At 41.1% G+C, this 19073-nt stretch overlaps 1 protein-coding gene across 14 annotated transcripts in view; it reads right to left on the bottom strand.

Annotated features, from left to right (window-relative positions):
• Nucleotides 1–19073, bottom strand: part of PTK2 (protein tyrosine kinase 2) — a 377029-nt gene that overhangs the window by 239241 nt on the left and 118715 nt on the right. For all 14 annotated transcript variants that reach the window (XM_073330034.1, XM_073330030.1, XM_073330031.1 and 11 more), the window contains one exon: nt 7590–7816. In XM_073330034.1, the coding sequence (XP_073186135.1) occupies nt 7590–7784 (195 nt within the window). In that variant the 5' untranslated portion in view covers nt 7785–7816. Of the gene's footprint in view, nt 1–7589; nt 7817–19073 lie in introns of those variants that run through there.

The following is a 19073-nucleotide window of genomic DNA, read 5'->3' as shown; positions in this document are numbered from 1 at the left end:
CTTTAAGGTCATGGAGTCTCAAGTCCGTGAGCTCAGAGAAAAACCCCGTCTCCTCAAATGGGAGGTCCTGTACAGTGGCCTCCATTTCCTAGGATAACCAAGAGGACTACAACCAGGAGCTGCACCTCACGGCCACCACGGAGGCGACCAACCTGGCTGCTGAGTCAGTAGTGTCCCAGGCCATCTGAAGGCCCCCCCTTGCCACCACTGTGCCTTCGTCGACTGAAGTGGCGAATTCCTGGGCTTGGTCCTGCAGGAGGGCCTCCTTGAATTTGTTAAGGGAAGCCCACAGATTAACATTGTACCTGCCTAACAGGGCCTGGTGATTAGACGCTCAAAATTGCAGGCTTGCCGTCAAATAAATCTTTCTGCCAAATAAGTCCAGTCACGGCGTCTCTGTTTTTAACATGCCACTGACTTGGCCCTGCCCGTCCCTTTCATTAACAGCGGACACAACCAGTGATGCTGCTGGAGGGTGTGTATACAGATATTCAAACTGTTTTGCAGGGACATAATACTTCTTTTCTGCCTTCTTAGAAGTAGGCAGAATCAAACAGGGGTCTGCCACAGCGATTTGCCAATCTGAAGGACCCTGGGGTGGATGGGCAGTGCGACCCGTTACATGGAGGAGGATATAATGTTAAAGAGGTTGTTGGACTCCTCCGCGACATCCTCAATTTTCAAGTTCTAGTTGGTAGTCACACTCTTAAGGAGGGCCTGTGGCTCCTTGAAGTTGTTGCGGGACAGAGGGCTGCCCATTTGGGAGGGACCCACCACCTGAAGCTCTGAAGCCGACGATGACGAGTGCACCGCCGGGGGAGGAGCGGGCTCCCCTTCTTTCTCTGGGGATGGCTCCTTAGTTGCTAGAGTCCGATGCGCTGCCCCCACATCAGATTCGGTACTGTGTTCTGACTCCAGTGCCGGAGGCGGTTTGTCCGAAGCAGCCAGGGAGGACTGGTGGGAATACAGGCCTGGCATTATGGGCACGCCCCACGGGTTCCTGTACAGACATTGAGCAGGCCACTCTTGCTGCTGTCATGTCGTTGCTGCAGGTGCCGTGCTGGGTTGGCGGAGAACCACCCCTCCTTTGCCAGGGGCTGAACTCCCAGTCCAAGTAAAACAAGTGCCCTTCCAGCGACCAGGGCGGAGTTGTCAAGGTCCGAGTCTGCCAACTGACCCTGGTCGGCGACCTGAGAGGCAAGGATTGGTGCCTGCCCGACAAGCAGTACCGGGAGGATGGAGACTGTTGCCGTGACTGGGAGCGATCCCACCCCGGTGAGGACCAACATCTGGGAGACCGTCTAGGCGAGGGTGACTTGCGCCATGGCAATCTTTGATGGGAAGCTCCACCTAGAATGGAATTGATATGCGCAAGCACTTGAAGAAGAAACTCTCTTTTGGGTCTAGAGCAATTACCTTTAAGAACACTTGCTCAAGAACACTCCTGGGGAAATAACCTCTCAAGTATATGACTTTGTTGAGTCCGACAGTTCTCAATCTCCCTGGGATACCACCTCAGGATCCAAGGGATGGACTTCTCTACCATTTGGGCAGTGCCTTTCCCCTCTGGTTTCCAAATATTTCATTAGTTTTAATTCAGAGAGATGATGAAAGGGAGGAGAAATCAGTATAGGACTCGCTCTCTTCTAATTTGAGCATGTTCCCCTCTTCTGACTAAAGGGGAGGGTCTAGTAACATCACCATCCTGTTCCATCATACATCCCATATAAGGAGTGGACCCCACGAAGAAACATAGCAGACTGACCTTCCAGGTCAGGTATATGGCAGGGGCTGTGATATTACCAAGGCTCCCTTTGACACCAACTGCACTGGGTCTGTGCTGGTCTGAGGTGGAATACCAGTCTCGCCACTCATAGCCCAAAAAACACATCTTAACGACCTAGAGGGCTACTGCTGCAATCCTGAGTCAAGTGCAGGGAGTGGGCCTGAGAGAGTCTTACCAGTCCAGCATACTCTATAGTGCCTGATTCTGCAGCTGGTATTCCCACAGCTGTCTGTTGAGACACAATCACTCCTGTCAAGAAGTGGAGAAATTCAGCTGCTGCCTTTGACTTTGTGGCAATAGCATTTGCAAGTGAGAGTCTTGTTGACAGTCTGGGAACATAAGAATGGCCCTACGGGTCAGGCCAAAGGTCCATCTAGCCCAGTATCCTATCTTCCGACAGTGGCCAGTGCCAGGTGCCCCAGAGGGAATGAACAGAGCAGGTAATCAACAAGTGATCCATCCCCTGTCACTCATTCCCAGCTTCTGGCAATCAGAGGCTAGGGACACCATTCCTTCCCACACTGGCTAATAGCCGTTGATGGACCTATCCTCCATGAATTTATCTATTTCTATTTTGAACCCTGTTATGGCCTTGGCCACCACAACATCCTCTGGCAAGGAGCTCCACAGGTTGACTGTGCGTTGTGTGAAGAAATACTTCCTTTTGTTTGTTTTAAACCTGCTGCCTATTAATTTCATTTGGTGACCCCTAGCTCTTGTGTTGTGAGAAGCAGTAAACAACAGTTCCTTATCTACTTTCTCTACACCAGTCATGATTTTATAGACTTCAATCATATGCCCACCGTAGTCATCTCTTTTCCAAGCTGAAAAGTCCCAGTCTTTTTAATCTCTTCTCATATGGAAGCCGTTCCATACTCCTAGTCATTTTTATTGCCCTTTTCTGAACCTTTCCCAATTCCAATCTATCTTTTTTGAGATGGGGAGACCACATCTGCAGGCAGTATTGAAGATGTGGGCGTACCATGGATTTATATAGAGGCAACATGATATTTTCTGTCCTATTATCTATCCCTTTCTTAATTATTCCCAGCATTCTGTTCACTTTTTTGACTGCCGCTGTACATTGAGTGGATGTTTTCAGAGAACTATCCACAATGACTCCAAGATCTCTTTCTTGAGTGGTAACAGCTAATTTAGACCCCATCATTTTATATATATTGTTGGGATTATACTTTCCAATGTGCATTACTTTGCATTTATCAACATTAAATTTCATCTGTCATTTTGTTGCCCAGTCACCCAGTTTTGAGTGATCCTTTTGTAGCTCTTCACAGTCTGCCTGGGTCCTAACTAAATTTAGTAATTTTGTATCATCTGTAAATTTTGCCACCTCACTTTTTACCCAGCATGGTTTCTCCCTGCTGCTACAGGGCTTCCCTGCATATACTATGCTTCTTCTTGGGTTTCCTCCTCTTCACCCCAGTCCGCTAAAACAAAGGACCAGGAAAAGGCTTTTGTACAAAATCCTTAATGCTTACAGCAAACCGCAGGCCAATAATCTCAAAGTCCCCAAAACACCACTGGCAACCAAATGATTCAGGAAATGTCTCTGTTAAAATTAACTAATAAATCAGAAAAATTAAAACTATTTCGGTTCCAGGAGCATGCGCCTACAGGGTGGAATTCTGGAGCCTCCTGAATAACATTTCTCAACTGCCTTCAAACATACCCAGCAGGACAGATAGCACACTCATGAGTATTGCGGAACAACCTTCTTAACTGGCCCTGGAGATGCCCACTGTATACTAGTAAGCACTAGAAAGCCACAGGGAGAGAACAGGGAAGGAGTAATGAAAGAGACTGAATTGTAGAAGTGTGAATGAAACTCCAAGCACCAGCCTTAAAAATTTCAGCAACAGACACATTCCTGAGACAACCCTGTAAAGCAGCTACCCCTCTGTTGCAGAAGGAGCCCTTATCATGCTAGATGCTGAAGACAAAGTCTCTGAAGAGCTAACAGTCTAACAAGACAATTGAATTAACGAGTATGGAGTGAAAGGAATAGGAAATGGATACCATTTTTATACACATATATACATTGGCTTTTGATTATTATAATAAATTGATAAAGTAAGTGCCAATTATTTCCATTTGCTTGTTAGGTTGTCTTGTGGTAGGTCTTCAGCCTAGTCATTCTGGGCTAGGGCACTCAGCTTTGACCCACTCTGGCTGTCTTTGAACAGAAATAGCTTGGCATTTAATTTTTCTCTAAAGGGCACACATAACTGGAAGTCGTCTGTGTCATGGTTTGGTTCTGTCCAAATAAATACTAATGGCTCATTTCACACCAGGCCTGTGCAACACAGCCAGTCCCATTAAGTAATCAGGCCTAGGAAAGATAATGGGGAATTAAATAGATAGATTCACTGAAATTAAAAGGATATCTAGTAAAAACTATTAACCACACCACTGGTTTTAGGAGAAAGAACATTTTATCCTTGTGAAAAATAGTGCATGGGTGTATGGGAATCAGCTCTGAGAGCCTGAATCTCTATCTGATGTGATGGCTAGTAGAAAAGCCATCTTCAAAATCAGATTATGATAAGGACGTACCTTAACCGGTTCAAAGAGATTGTTCCTGAGCGGGTAAAGACTGAATTAAAATCTAAGAGGTTTACAAATCCGTGCAACAATTCCTTATGAAAAAGTATTAGAGGGTTGAGAGAAAACCCAAGTTCCTGCCAGGAATACAGGAGGCTGCAGTAGTGTCAAAAAAAACAGGAGTACTTGTGGCACCTTAGAAACTAACAAATTTATTTGAGCATAAGCTTTCGTGGGTTACAGCCCACTTCATTGGATGCATACAGTAGAAAATACAGTAGGATGATTTTATATACAGAGAGAACTTGAAACAATGGGTGTTACCATACACACTGTAACACTTAACAAGTTAAGGTGAGCTATTAACAGCAGGAGAGGAAAAAAAACAAAAACCTTTTGTAGTGATAATCAAGATGGGCCATTTCCAGCAGTAGACAAGAACGTGTAAGGAACAGTAGGGGGGGAAAATAAATATAGGGAAATAGTTTTACTTTGTGTAATGACACATGCACTCCCAGTCTTTATTCAAGCCTAATTTAATGGTGTCCAGTTTGAAAATTAATTCCAATTCAGCAGTCTCTCGTTGGAGTCTGTTTTTGAAGTTTTTTTGTTGTAATGTTGTGACTTTTAGGTCTGTAATCAAGTGACCAGAGAGACTGAATGTTCTCTGACTGGTTTTTGAATGTTATAATTCTTGACGTCTGATTTGTGTCCAGTGTCAAATGCATCCTTACCATGGATAAAGGCAAACCTGATTTGGTTAAAAATAAAGGTAGTCCAAAATGATTAGGGAATCGGACGTACCAGGAAGTGGGAAAGGAAATGCCATCACTTTGACATTAGTGCATGCCACAAACATCTACCACTTTAACTGCAGAAACACCTCTAATAGAAGGATTTGGGGTTTCCAGGAGAGCACACAGACTTCCTTTGAAAACTGGAAAGTTCCCTGCTAAGATCCCATAAAATAGACTGACAGGTTAAAAGACTTGAAAACTTTTTTAAAAAAACATTGCACAACCATCTAAAAAAGCCTTGAAGCTTTGGATATGCTCAAGAAGTCGTTCTGAAGCAAACAAAAAAGAACTTCTAATTGAGCCATGTGGGCCCTATTGTGGGATCTACCTCCTTCATAACAAGGTGGGAAAATCCAGACAGCTGCTGTAGAAGCCTTAAAGGCGTTATTTTTATTTTAAGTTATTCTGCTTGGTATAACAGCAGTAATGTTAATGGAATGCGAGCATGTGCTCCAATAATTGTTTACTGCTTCTATAATAAACGTCAAGGCATGGCAACAAGGTGGCACTACATTATTAGCGTAGATCATGCACTCCTTCCAAAAACACTGTCGCTTAAAGAAAGTTTGTCCCAATTTTTGTAAAGATTCAAAATTTCATGTTCATTGTTCATTACAAGAATGAAGTGTTTCAGTAACCTGTCCTGTGTCCAAAAAACACTCTCCCGTCTTAGCTAGAAAGAAGATAAACACAGGGGGAAATATTTGAATACTGTTCTCAGAAACAAGTGTGCAAAGAAATCAGTTACAACTGGTCATATGTAAAACCTGAAAATTAAAGTAAGCATAAGCATACAATTACAATTTTCTTTCTTTTTTTTTTTTTTTTAAAAACATACTTTTTGATTTGTTCAGCCTTTATAAAATTGAGACTTTGATTGTTACACTTTAAATGGCCACATGTAATTCTGAATATGGGCTTACTCTTGAATTTACTAATATTCAAGTTAGTGCTTGGGATCCTACATATCCCACAACTAAAGGCACTTTTGATTTGGGGAATGATAAAGGTACACAAGAATGTTAGCTTTCTTTTGGGGGGAAAAACAGTTTTTAGCCCCTCTCCCCATTCAAAAATAGCCTTGAAAAATTAAAGCATTGTAAACAGACTGCTGGTATCGAAAGGAATAAGCAGCTGGTATCCACTTCTGCAGTAGGAAGCACTTGCCTTCCCCTCCCCTTATGCCCCCACCACACACACATTTTATATAAAATGAGCTACTTTGGGGTTTAAACAAATAATTTCACTAACCAAACTCACACTTAGGTTGACCCTTAAGTGGGAAGATAATCATGGACAGGAATTGGTGACATTTTAAAGCGGGGAAGGGGCTCAAAAAATTGTTCCACGTGCAAAAATGCTAAGGCTGGCTCTGATTTCTGCTCCTATAACTTGCCTGCTTCCCTAGATCCCTCTGAACACTAGGTGCTAATTTATTAAATTGACAAGATTCAGAAATTTTCTGGGTAACTTCCACTGGAACGCTGCATTTCGCAAGTCTACAACTACTGCCATAAAATTTACTCTCGATTCACAATGCTGTTAATTCTTTCCATACACAGCAGTGCTAAGAGAAACAATGGGAAGAGGGGAGGGCATTCTAGACTCTTTACATTTTGATTGTTTTTTTTTAAAAAGAGTGTTCTCTTACAGAAATGTCAGTAGCAGTTACAAATAGAACCCAGGTCTTCTGAACCTTGTCTTCTGCTCTACGCATTACCTGTCTTCAGCAGATCCTGATTATAGGTCACTTGAAGAGGGATTATTAAAAAAAAAAAAAAAAAAAAAAGCGGGGGGGGAGGGGGCGCACGCAGAAAAATCTGAATTTTGGAGAAAACAAAGACATCAAGCAAGTAAAGAAATTGATCCTTGCATTTTCAGATGTTCTCTGGCTCCTTTCTTTAATTTAATAAACAGCACTGAGACCTCAAAGAGAGAATCCTCTTCCAGGAAATCTTAAAATAACGGTCTCTTAATATCCGATTGCTACTTGTGCCTTCCTCATAGGCCTGCTCGTACTATTCTACCATCCACTCCAGAATAAATAATTTAAGGCTCTGCTTCTCACAGCTTTTTTCTGTTACTCACTTAAGTCACACATTTGCCTTTTTGGAAACGCACTGGTAAAATAATCTAAGCAGGTGTGATCAAGCTCAGCTGCTGTTCTTCCATATTGAAGTCTTTATGCCAGAGAAAATGAGAACTAAATTAATGTCAGCAGCCCTGTCAAGTTAAGGTACAATTTGCACGTCTGCCTTTTCTCTGAGAAAATTGTTAGAAATTAAAGCTTTGCCTGAAATGATTCACAGCATGTGTCAGATAAAGATTTAAAATAAACTGCAGAACATCTGTGTTCCTTAGCCTTTAGAGTTGCCTGTGCCACACTTTCTTAATATTAACATACACAAGCCTTTAGAGAATAAGAATTCTGGAAACAGACTTACCCGGACATCAGTAGCATCTCCGTGCCGGATAATACTGGCCCACGTTGTTGGCTCACTGCTACTTTCAAAGTAATGGAAGACCTTTAAGACTCGTTCCATGGCCCCTGGGGAACGCTCCACCCCAGTACTGAGGTGTGTCTTTGCACTTGAACTTGGTGTATGATTCAAGTTTGGATCAAGGTAAGCTGCTGCCATCGTTTTGCTAGATGCTAGGTATCTGTCATATTCTGGGAAACGGGAAAAAGAGAAAATAAATTATTTTGGTTGCACCTCAGCCTGACACTGATTAATATATACATAAAAATCTTTATGGCAAATCCTAAAGAAAGGGGATGTTTTTCAGATCTTTAACTCGGACTCTTCAAGGATTAGTTATTTATTTTAATTTGCTGCTACCCAAAGCTGAAACCATTATACATATTTTCTAAAACATGTTTACAAAAATCCAAGCGGATTAATATTCAAGAAAACTCTCTGACTCGTCCCTAAACAAAATTATCTTCCTTCAAACCATTCAATATCCACAAAAGCTTTTCCTTCTGCCATTAACAAGATCATTTCCCCTCAACTTCCTCATCTCTCTCTCTCATACCTCATATCCCAACCCTCTTAAAGAGCTCTGTGAGACCAGACATTTTGTATCTAAATTATAAAGAATTAGCTCATGTTCTAGTATTACTGTGATTGTAGACCTGTGGGAGGGCTATAATGCCTGTCAAAACTGGAAGGCTACATTCTGAAGTGCCCTCTATATAAGCCTTGCACCACTCTGTGAAGGTCAACAATTTGGATATGTCCCACAACTGAATGCTTTGTACCGGAAGTGTCCAGTCACCAGGCCCTCCTGTTTAGACTAAGGCTCTATCAGATCAAAACTATGTGCTAACTGTGAGTGTTACATTATTGCATGAGGAAAAAATGAGATAGTCAGGACCCAAACCATTTAGAACTGTATAAGTCAAACCCAACACCATGTTCTTCATCCAGAAACCAAAGGAAGTCACTACTGACTACGGAGAAAAGGTATAATGTGCCCGCTACATGAAACACTGCATGGTAAGAGGCATGGAAGTGCACTTTGTAACAGCTGAAGTTTCCAAGGGGTCTTTAAGCACAGGCCCACATACAGCACGTGAGAATAACTCTGCCCGGTGGTGGAAGGCGCGGATCGTTGTGGCAAGGTCTGCTTCTGAAAAGGAAAAAGGTCGCTGCTGCTAATGAGTCAACGATGAGCAGATGCGGCTCAGACGTGATTTCCAGCTTGAAAACCAGCTGGAGGAACAAATGGTAGACATATGCCCTCCATCAAGAAAGCTGCTACAATTCCAACCACTTCTTCCTGTTTATCCAACCCCACATGAACATAGCTTGTTGAACTGTGTCTCCTGAAGACTGCAAAGAAATCTGAGGATACAGCCCTCCAAATACTCTGTACCTCATCATTAAATGCTGATGAGTTTTCAGTCCCAGAGAATGCGAAATAATGATGGGCACCATAGCCACTACTGTTTCATACAAGGATGGGATTTAGGGAAATTCATGAGAGCTTTGAAAGCATTTCAGAGCACTCTTCTGAAGGACAAGTGACTGAACTGTGGGCAAATATGCAAGATATTTTACAAAAAGAAAAGGAGTACTTGTGGCACCTTAGAGACTAACCAATTTATTTGAGCATGAGCTTTGGTTAGTCTCTAAGGTGCCACAAGTACTCCTTTTCTTTTTGCGAATACAGACTAACACGGCTGTTCCTCTGAAACAAGATATTTTACTTGCTTGTCTTCTGGTTATATTGCACATATTTGTTTTGAGGAAGACCACTAGTAAAAGAAGGGATGAAAATCAAAAGAAAATATACCCTAGAAGACACTGCTAAACTGGTATCTCAGGAAAACCTATATTCTTAAGTCTACTGGCCAAAAGGACGGAGAGTAAGGACAGCTGGGTTCTATTCTTAGCTGACAGACCTTGGTCAAGTAATGTAAAGCCAAATTCTGATACCTTTACTTACACTGAGCAGCCAGGTGCTACCAAATGTAAGAGAATCTGAATCTTGCCATTAACTTTGCCTTTCAACTACATGGAATATCGAAAGCTCAGTATAAGCACAGTATAAGGCTATGTTTTGGAGAGTTAACCAAGACTGACAGAAAGTATTCCAAAAATAAGAAGAGCAGTTTTTTAATAACAATTCAATCATTTTATGATTCACTGTAATTTTGTTTAAAAACCTAAAAGTTCCTCTTTTATTAGGTCCCAGAAGGGCAACAATTCTGATAGGTTTTAAATTATAGCAACACATGTTACATTTCTTATTATGGGTCTATTAACATTTCCATTAAACCAGCCCCCTATTTTCAAGAGCTTATAATGTGGCTGTAAGACTTTGCTCTAAGGTAAAGTCTGGTAGTGTGCTGTTGGATGCAACAAAAAACAGTTAAAATGTTTATAAAACATTTGTTTGGCTATTTTAAGTTATAAAGAAAGATAAGATTACCAGTGTTATATACCTATTTGTACTCATAGAAACTCAAAACAGCCTTGGTTTTTGCACTCCCCTGACAGATCTTTGCTTTACAGTGCGAATTCAGCCCTCTTTGTATTCAACAGAAAAACTACTAAGTTACTAAGGATGAGAAATTATCTGAAGCACATATGGAGACATATTTACAAAGTATTTTATTAACGAATGTATCCATATTTTAGAATGGGACAATATCAAGGCTGATGCGGCTACAACTATGCTAGGTTTCAGAGTAACAGCCGTGTTAGTCTGTATTCGCAAAAAGGAAAGGAGTACTTGTGGCACCTTAGAGACTAACCAATTTATTTGTGCATGAGCTTTCGTGAGCTACAGCTCACTTCACTGCATCCGATGAAGTGAGCTGTAGCTCACGAAAGCTCATGCTCAAATAAATTGGTTAGTTTCTAAGGTGCCACAAGTACTCCTTTTCTTTTTACAACTATGCTAGTCACTCTCGTTTGGATTTGAAGTTGTGTGTCTAGCTACCCTGTCCTCTTGTCCAATGTCTGCAATGTTTTAGGTAAAAGTCCTATTCTACAAATTCCTAGCTTTTTAGACAGCAACACTAATATTTCTCAATATCCTACCAACATGCTAGAACGGAGCAGAGAGAGTAGAAGAATGGATCCTCAAGAAGCAGAGTCCCTGGACTGTTGGCACCGATTTTTATCAAATCATGCAGCAGGTCATTGACAGGTGATTTATCCAACTCTGCCACAGTGCTCAAAGTGTGTGCATGGCTGGGAGGGTGGAGGAGGGGGTGGGTGGGTGGGTGTCACATGGGTATGGAGGGGAATAGAGGATGACTAAATTCTATTATAGCTGTCTTCATATTTTCCAGAGTGCCCAGAATGTAGCATCTAAGCCCTTCCCAGGTAAATCAGGATACACTTAGGTGCCTAGTGGACTATCTGGATTCTTCTTTTCCTCTTACTTTCCCTGCTTATAGGATTAATAAAAACAGCAACAAAGCAAATCATCATCATCCTGGTTACATTTGGAGGATATTTTCCAACAGGACATCTTTCTGCATGCCCTAAAAGCGATAAGACTGAATTAGTCTAATCCTTTCTGGAACCTCATTTCCAGAGACTGTTTCTGCCTCAACCAAGAACACAATCTCCCTCTTACGCACTTCATCCTAGCTTTTGTGAACTGCTTATTCCCAGAGGAGTGGGTTATGGACAGAGTCGGTGTTTGTGAATAATCATCACACAGTGCAGACATGATCAATAAAGCTCAGTGTTATGTAACTCACTATGAGTACTTAAAAAGAAAAGGAGTACTTGTGGCACCTTAGAGACTAACCAATTTATTTGAGCATGAGCATCCGATGAAGTGAGCTGTAGCTCAAGAAAGCTCATGCTCATGCTCAAATAAATTGGTTAGTCTCTAAGGTGCCACAAGTACTCCTTTTCTTTTTGCGAATACAGACTAACACGGCTGTTACTCTGAAACCTATCAGTACTTAGTGCTTTGATTTAAGGATTTCCCAGCAATATGGGTCACAGAGTTAAGACAATTTTAAAAATTATTAAATCAATCATTTCAATTGATTTAAAAATGATTAATACAAATAGAGTAGGTACAGTGGTCATTTAATGGGCTTTCTTTCAGAGAAATCTTTTCTTTTCCAATAACCATATTGATGAATTTGAGTCAATTCGATAATAATCAGAAGATGCATGAAACTGGGACTATTTTGGTTTAATATCTGTTGTACAAAGAAGGGCAGATGGCCCAGAATGTCCTGTTTGTACGTTCAAATACTATTTGAACCACCTTTTTGTCATTCTTCACACTGCAACTGCATATTAACGCTTGAATGTCTCACAAAGATCTATATAGATTATAATAAAAATTATTTCTATCCTCTCATTCCCACCTCACGCTTGAAGATGTTCAGATATATGAGTTTATACCCCTGCTAGGTCAAATTTCAGATAAATGACTTAGCCATTTCACTTCAAAACTATGAAATTCATTTCTCCCTTAAAAATCTAATTACCTGCCTCTTCACAGCTACAATCAAGATTCAGACTTCATTTATTTATGTTGCCATGTTCAAAGTCTTTTACAAAGCCCTCTGAGTTACTTTTAGGTGACAATTTTTTAAGTTACTGAGAGGAAACTAAACTTTAGATTATCTGTGTAGCTAATGCAAGAGAGACAAATGAAGGTCTTGTAGAAATGTGTTGCTGCTGTACCAGCAACACAGTCTAAGATGTTATATTCAAAATGAGAAAAAAATGAAATATTGACCAGAAATAATGTAGTACATCCTAAAAAACACAGTAGTTTCACTTCAGACAGATAATGTAAAGTTGTTTCACTCAACTTTATCAAGCTTCCTTTTGCACTGCTTCCCCTTAGGAGTACTGACATGAAAATGTATCAGGTTGCTTGTTACATACAGTTTTAGTCATACCCTAAATTTCCCATCCTGAGTAAAGATCTTGGTTCCTCTAAGTGATCAAAAAATTGTGTTATGCGTCACCTGTATCCGAAAGAAAACGTGTAATTTCATGAAAAACAAAAGCTCTCCAATTTTTTCATATGCAGCATTAAACCCTACAATAGTTTAGCCCAAATATATGAAGTTGTGTGTCTAAGCCCTGAAGATGAGTGTGAAATCTTAATTGGAATTTAGAGACATATTTAATAATAGTATTCTAGGCTAGAAAACCAAAACTCTGAACAGTCCGCATATGATTTCACCCACAGACGACTCCTTCCAGCACCCATCTATTTGAATGCAAGTTCTCCTTTGCCAGATTTGGGCCCAAGCTAAGAAGGTTCCTGAACAGTTTTAATGACCATTTAACGAGCAGTGTTACACAGAGGTACTATGAATTGCTTCTCTATTGACAGTCACTAACCATGCATTCATCTACCATTGGGGAAGTAAATGTACAATTGCTTTTGTCACAGTGTCCCTCTTTCTTCAATCACAAATCTTGCTACATCCACTTTCCTGTCAGAAATTCAAGACGTAGGATGGGAGAAAAAGTAACCAGCTGAAAACAAGTAATTACCTTCTGATAACTGGTTTCAGAGGAACAGCCGTGTTAGTCTGTATTCGCAAAAAGAAAAGGAGGACTTGTGGCACCTTAGAGACTAACCAATTTATTTGAGGAGCTGTAGCTCACGAAAGCTCATGCTCAAATAAATTGGTTAGTCTCTAAGGTGCCACAAGTCCTCCTTTTCTTCTGATAACTGCTTTTGTTATTCTTCTTCTTTTCCCTCATCCTCTCAAGAATGTGGCAGGTATCCTATATTTTTTGTTATGCTACATTATGCAAAGAATTTTACAGACAGACCAGAAAGTGGAGAGGCTGCTGCTTTTATTCTGGTTTTGCTTGCCTATTCCTTTTACCTCCTTGCCTCATTGGCTGGGAGTATAATGCTATCTGTGGATTTCTATTGCTAGACCCACGAATAGTATATGTTTTAAACTGCTTCCACTATGAATGTTATTTGTCTGGAAAATGTCTTGCCTGGAAAATACAAATCCTGGATGGAGATCTGGGAGCCACTGAGGGCCCCAGTAGGATTCAGTAGGGCTGCCACCTTTCTAATTGCTGAAAACCAGACACCCTGCCCCACCTCTTCCACCGGGGCCCTGCCCCTGGCCCACATCTTCCCCTGAGGCCACACCCCCTGTTCGCTCGTTCTGCCCCACCCCCATCGCTCACTCCCCCATCCCAGGAAGCTGGTGTGATTGAGCAAGATAGTGCTGATTCATGAGACATGCATCCGATGAAGTGAGCTGTAGCTCAGATAAATTTGTTAGTCTCTAAGGTGCCACAAGTACTCCTTTTCTTTTAGCTCATCATGAGAGGTTTAAAAGAAATATTTGTTCTTTGCCTTTTGGAAAACTTTTTTCTCATACTTGATTACTTTCTACAACAAAATTCTCCACAGAAAAATTATGTAAAAAAACCCTCTAGCCTTAGGAGCGTTCATTAAATGTCCCACCTGTTCTATAGGTAGATTTTCCCCACATATCTTCTTGGAGACTTTGTTTTTTTTTAAAAGAGAAAACTGATTGCACACTCAAATGAAGCAAACCTAATGAGCAGATTCAGTGTGGTATTATACAAATACATACTGACATTTACCAATGTGCATCTATTTGCAATTGTATTCTAATACTTCGGGCTTGTCTATATAAGAAAAGTTGTACAATCTTAACTAAATTAATTTGAAGTCTGTGTAGTTAAACAGATCATCCCTAATGTACATGCACTTAAACCCATTTAACCCTTGTTTAGCATGTACTAGTAAATTACTAAATTAAACTAAACTGATTTAAGTGAGGGCTAAACAGATTATGAGAAGTACCACAGTCACTAATATTAAAAAAAACTTTAACTCTAATTTGGTTAAAGGCCCATCCCCACTCTTTTCTATGTGTTGTTATGTTCTCTATGTGTTATTAGATACCAAAAGGGACCCTGGCAGTTCTGGTCAGCACCGTTGACCAAGCTGTTAAAAGTTCAGTTGGCCACCTGCAGTGGGGCTAAGGCAGACTCTGTGTGGCTATCAGAAGTGGCTATCCCCTTGGCTCCTACGCGCAGGGATGGCCACGGGGAATCTGCGTGTTGCCCCACCCCGAGCACCGGCCAGTGGGAGCTGCAGGGGTGGTGCCTGTAGGCGGGGGAGCCACCTGGCTGCCCCTGTGCCTAGGAACCAGAGACATATGCCGGCCATATCTGGGAACCGCCTGAGGTAAGCACCACCCGCAGCCCGCACCCTGAACTCCTTCCCACACTCCAACCCTCTGCCCCAGCCCTGAACCCCCTCCTGGACCCCAAACCCCTCATCCCCAGCCCCACCCCAGAGCCCTCACCCCCTCCTGCACTCCCAGCCCAGTGAAAATGAGCGAGTGAGCGAGGGTGGGGGACAGTGAGTGACAGAGGGAGGGGGGATGGAATGAGTGGGGGCGGGGCCTCGGGGAAGGGGTGGGGCAAGGGTGTTCGGTTTTCTGCAAATAAAAAGTTGGCAATCCTAGGCAGCAGTGCGAGTACCTACCTCTCTGCTATAGAGGCTGCAGCCAGGTCTGGAAGCCAACTAGTTCTCTGCAAGCAGCTGCTGCTCTTCCCACCTCTTGGTAGGGAGGCTGATCATGGTTACTCCGGTGACTGGGCACTGCCAGGTCCCCTTTTCAACCGGACTTTCCAGTTGAAAACCAGATACCTGGCAACCCTAGGATTCAGTGATTGGCATCCATCAAGGGACAACGTCCCTGTAAGCTCAGCCATTTATAGCATTAAATAAATAGTAGCAAGTTGCACTTGTGTTGGGGTGTGTTATGTGCATTTTAGTACTGGTATGAAGTACCGAGGAATGAAAGATTCAGGCTGCCCGTGTAGGTAGTACAACAGAGGAAGACAATGCATACTTGAAAACTTCCCCACACTGCCCAGCCAAGTTTCCTCAAATTTGCCGGAGAGGAAAAAACACTAGGATATAATTTGGTCTTGATGGACATTAAATTCTAAGCATCTCTGCTGCTACTGTGGAAGATTTGTCACTCAGGAAGCTCTTAGAAGAGCTCTTTTTGGTACCGTGGCAGAGGCACGGACAGATTATCAGGAAGTTGTCCAGCTATTGCGTAGCCTGCAAGCCGGTCATCTGAAGGGAAGAAGTGAAGTTTTGTTTTGAAGCCTGGGCTCCAAATGGTGAATTTAATGGTCTAGGACTTGGGGGAGGGAGGGAGGGAGGGAGAGCGGGAGACAGGGAGCATTGATGGTCTTGAGGCAAGAGTGGAAGGGTGGTGTGGCTGGTTTTGGTCAGAGTGTGACTCTACTGTGGGCTTGGTTTAAGGTGTTTTGAGCCATCTGGCTGGACAGAGAAGGGAGTGAATCATAGAGGTAAGAGTTCACATACTTGGTGAAAAGGTAAGGGTTTCATTTTGAATGTATATTTAATATAGGACAAAGATGAGCAGTAAGCAGAAAAAAGTACAGAAGCAGACCTGATAGCATCAAGGCAATATAAAAAGTTTTCCCAATACCTTGGTCAAGACTTGAGGATGAGGCACTTCTAAAGGATCTGGTTTATTTATTTTTATTTATTTTTTTAAGTTAGGAATAAAGACAGGGAAAGACAGAGAAAAAAAATGACTGTTCCTTCATGCTCTCTTATTGCCCTTAGAGCAGTTACCATAAGCAGTGTATCAGCATGAGTTCAGTAACTTTACTTCAACACATCCCGGTCTGTGATAACAGACAACTTAGAATCATAGGATCGTAGGACAGGAAGGGACCTCGACAGGTCTTCTAGTCCAGTCCCCTGCACTCAAGGCAGGACTAAGTATTATCTCGATCATTCCTGACCAGAGTTCGTCATTGGAGATTTTTAAGAGCAGATTAAGCAGAGATTCCACAACCTCCCTAAGGCAATTTATTTCAGTGCTTAACTACCCTGACAGCTGGGAAGTTTTTCCTAATGTCCAACCTAAACTGCCCTTGCTGCAATTTAAGCCCATTGCTTCTTGTCCTATCCTCAGATGTTAAGAACAACAACTTTTTTCCCTTCTCCTTGTAACCGCCTTTTATGTACTTGAAAACTCATGTCCCCATTATTCTTAAGTGGGCTTTTGAAAAAAAGTAATCTACCATATTTTTTCTGCAGCCAATGCTAGTAGCCAATGGTTTTAAAAAACAGAGATATCTGTACCACAGCAAGGTATAATAGCACCTTTCATTCATATGTCTATCCAGAAATGCATAGCTTTCCCAACAGCACCACACCAAAAAAGAGTTTGCTTGCATTTTATAATTTCTTTAAAGTATTAATTTAAACTTCACCTGAATGACTCACTGAATGATTCACTGCATGGCATTTTTAAATGAATTAAAGAATAGCACAGTTAGTCAGAATTCAGCTGCCCATTGTGTTCAGAGACTATTGCCTACATACAGATTGTATCTTCAAATTCATTTTACCTGACAATGATTCAGACAAATGATTCACTCTCTTCACTTTTTCAGTTAAATATTTTGCAAATTTTAAGAAGCAGACTTTTACAGATACTACAAATAATTAGTCACAGTATCAACGGAGATTTAGCAGTACAAGTTACCTACCAAAACCTCATGATAAAGATTTCTGCATTTCCTTTGTATGAATACTTTGGGTGATTTAATATTCTGGGGGACTACGAGACAGCTATTCAGAGTAGGCAGCTATGAAGCACTATGATCACTACACAATGAACATGTTAGTCATGCATTTGTCCTAAATTTAACAAGTCCATCGTGTCAAAAAATCTATTCATAAGTTTGTACAACCCCTAAACTAATTTAAATCTTTATTAAACCAGACACATTCATTTATATATTTTTGTTGCTTAGCCAGGCTGTTTCAATGGATAGTATGCCACCTTTGCTAAGTGTTACTGAAGGATTAGCTGTCACCGATTGATTATTCACTGAATATGCGTATTGAACATTGTATTTTTGGGACTAAAATAGATCTTGAGAAATGAATATTTAAATAGTGTTGACACAACTGGCCAAAAGGTTTTGTACTATGGATTAACATGTCAATATATTTACTAACAATTTTATGTAAAGAAGTGTTAAATATCTCCTGACTCTCAAAATGTCACCCTCCCCTGGCAGAATAATCCCACAGGACTAACTACTGACATTTCTTAAACATTTAGTTTAACCCAGTTTTACTGTCCTCTGATTTCTTGCTCTACACTACTCGGCAACTCCCTCTGGAGTTGGCACCAATTTCCATTCTAAGTACCATACTACGGAGTTGCACCAATGATTTAAGTAATCCACTGAGCAGAGAACACAAGGAAACCAATGTCAATTAATTTTAATTAGTACAAGGTACCCAGTTAGACTCAGATTTCATTTTTCTCTGCAAAAAAGGAAGGACCTGAATGGTTAATTCTCACTACTTAGTTTGCTTTCATATCTCCATGGAGTTTAGGCAAATATAATAACTTTGCCCATAGTCCCCTCGAAATTTCTCTTTTAAAGAAAAAATTCTTAACCCAGTCAGATGAATCCTATTTTAATCTAATTATGACTTATCTGATCGTATCTGTTGAAGTAGCAGTGTGTCTGGCACTAGTTAGGCTACTGGCAAGCTGAAACTTCCATTTTCCTTCTAAACTCTGTACTATTTGTTATTTCATCCTCCAACCCACTCCCATCCTGTGTATTTTGTCTGGCTGTCACATCCCGTTGGACACCTAGACTGTAAATTCTCTGCGCCGGGGACTGTCTTTATCTGTCTGCACAGCAGCTGGCACTGTGAGGCCCTGAACCTTCACTGAGGTGCCCAGACATCACTGTAATAAAATACAAATAATAATCTCATTTTTGCATCTCTTGTTGTCCACTTTTACAGAATGCACAAGACATTGAGAATAGTGAGAATATACATTTCTTAAATAAATCACAAGGAAATAAGCAGCAGAGGTTTAAATTTTCTACAGAATCTAGTTACACATAAATGTATTATATGCTTTCAAGTCACATCATATCCTAGCAACATCCCCAACCACGAAGGTGACAAAATAAGCTGACAATCTAAACCATCTGAACCTGAAGTCAGTTTTCTTTACAACACGTATTGGCCTTGTTCTATAAATTCCCTAAGCAGCTCAGGACAGTCGTCTAAGCAGCACTATGTGGAACAAATTGAAGAACTGTGCTCTGAAAGTACCATAAACACTCAAAATATAAAGAGTAAATCAGTGCAAAATGGTGGCAGGTAATCCAAATCATCTTCACAGAGACAAGAGCAAGTACATTCCCTAGAGGAATCTGTAGAAAAAAGAAACCAGGTACCATAATGATGCATTTCCATTTCTTAACATGTTTGGATCTCTTTTACATTTAACATCAACTCTGACTTTACTAGATTTATAAGGCTTGGTTCTGAGATAATTATACCAACCCTGTTATGTGTTTTATTCTATATTACTGATG

Source organism: Lepidochelys kempii, chromosome 2 (assembly GCF_965140265.1).
Source record: "Lepidochelys kempii isolate rLepKem1 chromosome 2, rLepKem1.hap2, whole genome shotgun sequence".
Taxonomy (NCBI): Eukaryota; Metazoa; Chordata; order Testudines; family Cheloniidae; genus Lepidochelys; species Lepidochelys kempii.
Note: the sequence above shows the minus strand (reverse complement) of the source record. Positions and strands in the feature narration are given on the sequence as shown.